General features: G+C 39.1%; 1 protein-coding gene across 1 annotated transcript in view; it reads left to right on the forward strand.

Moving 5' to 3' along the window:
• The first annotated feature begins 545 nt into the window (after positions 1-545).
• The window catches only part of LOC106476886 (arginine-glutamic acid dipeptide repeats protein-like), a 7,283-nt gene continuing 1,573 nt past the window's right edge, over positions 546-6,255 (forward strand). Inside the window, exons 1-2 of the mRNA XM_013937502.2 lie at positions 546-3,091; positions 5,682-5,918. Of these exons, the coding sequence (XP_013792956.2) occupies positions 546-3,091; positions 5,682-5,918 (2,783 nt within the window). The remainder of the gene's footprint in view (positions 3,092-5,681; positions 5,919-6,255) is intronic.

Genomic DNA, 6,255 nt, shown 5'->3' on the forward strand with positions numbered 1-6,255 from the left:
TTTAATTGTTATGTAAGTAATTATTAATAATGGTGGATATTTCATTGTTATGTAAGTAATGATTAATAATGGTAGATGTTTCATTGTTTTGTAAGTAATGATTAATAATGGTACATATTTCATTGTTATGTAAGTAATGACTAATAATGGTAGATGTTTCATTGTTATGTAAGTAATGATTAATAATGGTAGATAATTAACAATGAAACAATCATTACTTACATATCTACCATTATTAACAATGAAACATGTAAGTAATGATTAATAATGGTAGATATTTCATTGTTATGAAAGTAATGACTTTACGCTGATTTCACGTCCTGTTTTCATAGCGTCACTAAATTACAGTTTGAGGCCGGTTTTCAGTTATGATTGATTTGACCTGCGTATTTCACAAAAATGAATCGCTAATCTTCCTGTAAAAGCGTTTTATTGTGTTTGTAAATAGCCAATAACAGATATATTTTCGTGTAAAATTCTTCAACCCTGTTATTCTGAAGTTCATATTAATCTATATTATTCACTTACTTTGCATGTAGGTAACCATGGCTACTGCAACCCTCTTTCTGATAATTTCTGTACAACTATGTTCAGTCATGGTGTTAGCTCAGCAACACAAAAGTCCAAAGACACTTACCTACCTCTCTGTGACGGATGATCCTCCAGAACTACAAAATGTTCTAGGTCATGGCGACTCTATGCCAGATTTTGTTCGCGACTTCCTCAGTTTTCGAGATGTTCCCATCGCAGGAGTGGATTATGAATTGAGACCAATACCAATTCCTGTTCCTGTTCACTACGAAATACCTGTTCAGAGACCCTCTGGGGATCTGGAAGGGAGGTCTCCCTCTGAACTGGCAGACAAGGCCCCCGTTTCTAGTCTCGAACATCCACAACATGGTCCAGGTCATAGATATATAGAAGGTTATGACCAAAGGTCAATACCTCATCCAAGACCTGAAGTAATAGTTGCTGAATACCCTGAGTACAATGAGAGACCAACTAATCCTGAAACACAGGAAGACACTAAATACCCACAACATTATATTGGCGCTGAACCAGCCGTAGGATATCAGGGCGAAACAGGCCCTACCTATAAAGCCCAACCGTATGGAACACGTATAAAGCCTAGTGAAGAACAATCGACACAAAACGGTAATATTTACCAACTTTATCCACCATCCAGGGAATTTACAGAACAACAGTATCCATCTTCTGACCAACCTTCATCCAGCCAATTCAACTCCCAAGAAGTACCACAGACGTACTATGAGGTTGGACAACCTCAGTTTGAAAGAAAACCACTCCAGGAACAACCAGGTCAATATACACAGTTAGAGAACCGCAGTCCTCCATCACAACCAATATACTATTCAAGACAAGAGATCCCCGAGCAGTTACCTGAAAAACCTGTTAATGTAAAGTACATTGATTCTTCTCAGGAAGCTGCATCATATTACAATCGAGGTGACGAAGACAATTCTCCAAACACCTCAGGTGAAAGACAGTATCAGCCTCCTCCTCAACAACCTGCCTATGTGTACGAAAGACAAGAAGAAGTACCAGAAGAGTCACTTACACCGCAATACCGTCCCGAACCCTCTGTCGACCGAAATACACCACAGTATTCAGTACAAGCCCCTTACTCGGACTCCAGAGAGATTCAGTCTGACCAGCTGTCTTACCCAATAGCTCAACAACCTGAACCACGTTATCTTCAACAACAACCTGAACCTGTTTATGAAAAAGAATCCCGAGAGTATCAGAACCCATCGCGTGAGAGTTATGAAGCCAGACCTCCACTTTCAGTGCAGTATTATGATAATCAAAAATACGCTGGCACTTCTCCCTATAATTATGACAGCCGTACAACCGATAAAGAAGAGTCAGACAAAGCGCGGAGTTCTTCCGAACCACCCCCTGTGAAAAATAGTCAGTTCAATAACGCCTATAGCCCCGCCTTCTCTGGAAGCCAAACTGGGACGTTTTATAAGATTCCAAGTTCTTTTGATTCTCTTATTGACACTGATACTAGTTTCCTGGAAAAGATCAGACCAGTAGAACAACAGAGTTCAGAACAGCAACAACGTGAAGAAAGTGTATACTACCCCAAACCTTCTTCATCTGAAGGATACGTAGAGTCAGCTAGGCTTCCATCTTCAACATCAGCCAAACACTCCAGTTCTCCTTATGCTCAAGAATACCGTTATCACCCACCAGCTCCCACGTCATCCGTTACAGACGTACATTCACCACATACTCATCCATCTTATCAAGCCCTGTCCGACGACAGCCTGGAGCATAAAACGACAGGCTATACCTACGAAGACTTGGTAAATAATCGTCGTCTCCCTGGTGAGCCAATAATCTCTTATCGACGGGAAGAAGACACCCTACCCCTTCCACAACGCTTGCTACGTGCTCGAAAGCCAGTTTTACCTGTTCCTGAGCAAGAAGTATATAGAAAGAACGGATCGAATCCGAGAGAAAGCTACTCGTATTCTTTCCATCTACCCAGTGATAAAGAACTATCCATATTGGACTTCCGGACCGGAAGTAAAGACGGAAAACCAACCAAGAAAGCTGACCGGATTCAGGGCAGCATACACAGAGGTGTGCGAAAAATTGACGAAAAAATGCCCGAAAAACGTAAAGATGGATCTCTGAAGGGTCCACTAGAAAAGAACACTGAACTATCTTCCAGCAGAGTTTCGTTTTCTGAAGAGGATGTCCAGCTTTCGAAGCGCACCAAGCGAAGCATACAGTATACAAGAACAGATGCCACGCCCAATAAAATGAAAAGCGCGACTCTTGCACAGAAATACGGCCGTTCTTCTAAGCATCCTTCGGTGTTTAAGTTCTTTCGAGTAGTCAGCTTGGGAGGTCCTGCAGGTGCAAACCAAACGGTCTTAGTTGATTCGAGGATATTCACAGACAAGCATGGTTCTCCCGTTCAAATCCTCACCGAAACTCGTCCCCATTTTGAAAAAAGTAGCGAATCAAATCGCGAACAAAACATCAAAACTGATGAAACTCCCACGTGTGCTAAAAACACATCTCTCTACTGCCTCGAAGATGAAGATTATCCAAGGTAAATCTAAGTGTTTTACTTTATTCTTTAGTATACATTGAATCACCATTGTCTGGATATAGGAATTTGTCTTAATTAGATTGTTAAAGCATTTTGAACTAATAACTACCGAAGTCCGTTAGTTTTTTTTGTCTAAGAACGAAGCTACACAATGGGCTATCTATGATCTGCCCACCGCAGGTATCGAAACCCGAGTTTTTGCGTTGTAAGCTGTGAGACTTGTCACTGAGCCATCAGGTAGCAGCTACTTAAGATCAGCTCTATTTACTAAAGGAGGTTACTTTAAAAACTGTGCACATCTTGGTTTTTTTACTTTAAAAGTTGTGCACATATTGGTTTTTTCACTTTAAAGTTGTGCACATCTTATTGTTTGTTTTGCTTTGAATTTAGTCCCAGTCGCTCAGCGATAAGTCTGAAGGCTTATAACCCTAAACACTGGGTTTCAATAGCCGTGGTGAGCACAACACAGATAGGCCATTATGTACCTTTGCGCTTAACAATAAACAAACTAAATATACAACAAACGTATCACGATAACTAACAACAACGCCTAAATTAAGCCAAATATTACCTGGTTATTTCTTCCAATTAAATTTCCTGAATATAAGACAAAAAGGTCAATTCCACTTTTCTATACAAACTACATATCATGATGACTCATTACATATTGCTGAACATTTGAACTAGGCTTAACAACATTTGGAAGTACAGTGGTGTAGGAAGGTGTTGTAAAGTGTGGGTGCTTGTCTAGATATCCAGGTTTTATAATGAGAGATTGAAAGTATAAGGAGGTGCCAAAAACAGCTCAATCTAGGGGTTGTGGGGGCATGCCCTCAGAAAATTAATATAATAGTATAATTTATGGTTGCTATAGAAGTCAAATATGTCAAGTGGGGATATTACAACTCTCCGACGCCTCTGAAGTATATCCACTAAATAGCGTCCTGTAGTTTTTAGGTTTAAATGAAGGACTCATGATACAGTTTTAAATTAACTTTTCTCGTATCCACTCTGTTTAATTATCATTTGTAAAGAATTAAGCAGAAAGCATTCAACTGTTTTATTATAACTCTTTTTTTTTTGGAAACTTCAAGAAGGTCGTGACTCTAATGCTCCTAAAGTAACTGTACAATCGTAAGTACCAAGCTCAAGAAAGAGATCATACTATTGTCGATGACACATAAACAATGTTACACAGTGAACCACCACTATTATACATTTAAAATACCTTCAGGTTTCTCCATTTAGAAGTCATCCTCGAAAAACCTACTTTTTTAGCTCAAAGGTACATATTGGATTATCCAAGCTGTGTCCAAAGCAAGGCTTGAGCCTCAAATTTTAGCGCTATAAAACTTTAAGCTTACCGCTGAGTTACTGGTGGAATTATGGGAAAGAGGAAATATTTTTTTTTATTTTGTTCATATCTTCGAATTATGATTTTGATCCCTTTTTTTTTCTATCTCTCTCCAAAAACTTGAAACAACTCTCAATAACAGTGGTTTTATTTGTTGGCCAGTGTATGTCAAAAAAGTTCATATAAAACTAATACTATCAAGTATCGTTAAAATATTTTAATTTGTTGTTTAACACTCATTGGAAGGGAGGGAGGGAAACATTTTGCCAGAGGAGGGGAATTTAAGGTAATGAAGACTGCCTAAGATAATGAGATGGACATATTAAGATTGATAACTCTGGTATATTTAAGAAAATCTAAAAACGCTGAAAATAAAATTAACCAATATGCCCCACGGACGTGGCCTAGTAGTTAAAGTGTCGGGCTGCGGACTGAAGTTAGAAACATAACACTGCTGAACACATTCCCCACTTTCAGTTGTGGGCGCGTTATAAAAGTGAGAATCAATACCGTTATTCGGTTTCAAGAGCCGGTAAAGCCCTTGCGGCAGGAAGTGTTAGTACCTCATTTTCCTAACTCTGATCAGTAGTTCAAAAGTAGACATGGCTATAAGTTCTAACTGAATCAAAGGGGTCACCGTTTAGGTTGAAAGTTACAATTTCAACTAAATGTGTTTGTTTGTTGAATTTCACTCAAGGCTATTCGAGGGTTATCTACGCAAGCGGTCTTTAATTTGGAAGTGATAGTCTAGAGGGAAGGCAGCTAGTCAACAACACCCACCACCAACTCTTTTATCAGACAGTCACACGTGGCCCTAAAGTGAGGTATCGGGGGCGCGAGACACAGTACCTCAGATCCACAGTCCGGCACGTTAATCCAACTGTTTATTTGTTTATTGAATTTCGCGTTAAGCTACTCGAGGTCTATCTGCTCTAGCCGTCCCTTATTTAGAAGTGATAGACTAGAGGGGGGGGGGGCAGTTAGTCAACACCACCAAGAAAAGTGGAATAGACCGTCACAGTATAATGCTGAAAGGGCGAGTATGTTTGGTGACGGAGTTCGAACACGCGACCCACAGATTGCGAGTTGAGTTCCCTAACAAACAGGCCTCCAACTATGTAAGTGTATTTGATAAAATCAATAATATATTGCATATTTCAGTGAAAACATCTTACAGACTCACCCGTGTTTCTTCCAATATCGATAATATATATACTGTGTTTTTTTGTCAAGCAGAGATGTTATTTTCGATGCGCTGTCCTCCAATCAAAAGATCGCAGACTTGTTAAAAACAAAACGTCTGACAGACGAAGAAGCTCCGGAACGCCATCTGCCGAAGCAAAACGGAGATTTACAATGCCCTTTGATAAGAAGAAAAGTGTTTCCTCTTCGAGTGAAGGACACAAAAGGACTCTGGCAAATCGTAGTAAATGTGGAGGGATTCCGACAAGGAGTGTGGATAGAAACTTGTGTGTAAGTATATATACGTATGTGTGTACTTGTGTGTGTAAACTAACCTTAATCGATACTGACAACTGAAATGTAAGTATATATATACGTATGTGTGTACTTGTGTGTATAAACTAACCTTAATCGGTACTGACAACTGAAATGTAAGTATATATATATATATATATATATGTATATATACGTATATGTGTGTATAAACTAACCTCAATCGATATTAAAAACTGAAATTCTCAGGGTACGTTACTTTCTTTAATACTTAGTTCCAAGGAATGGATTTTTTTTTATTCAACTAGTGTTTGTAATCCAGTGATTTCCAAATTTCTTCCACTGCCGACACCTA

Source organism: Limulus polyphemus, unplaced genomic scaffold, assembly GCF_000517525.1.
Source record: "Limulus polyphemus unplaced genomic scaffold, Limulus_polyphemus-2.1.2 Scaffold11957, whole genome shotgun sequence".
In the NCBI taxonomy this organism is placed as follows: Eukaryota; Metazoa; Arthropoda; class Merostomata; order Xiphosura; family Limulidae; genus Limulus; species Limulus polyphemus.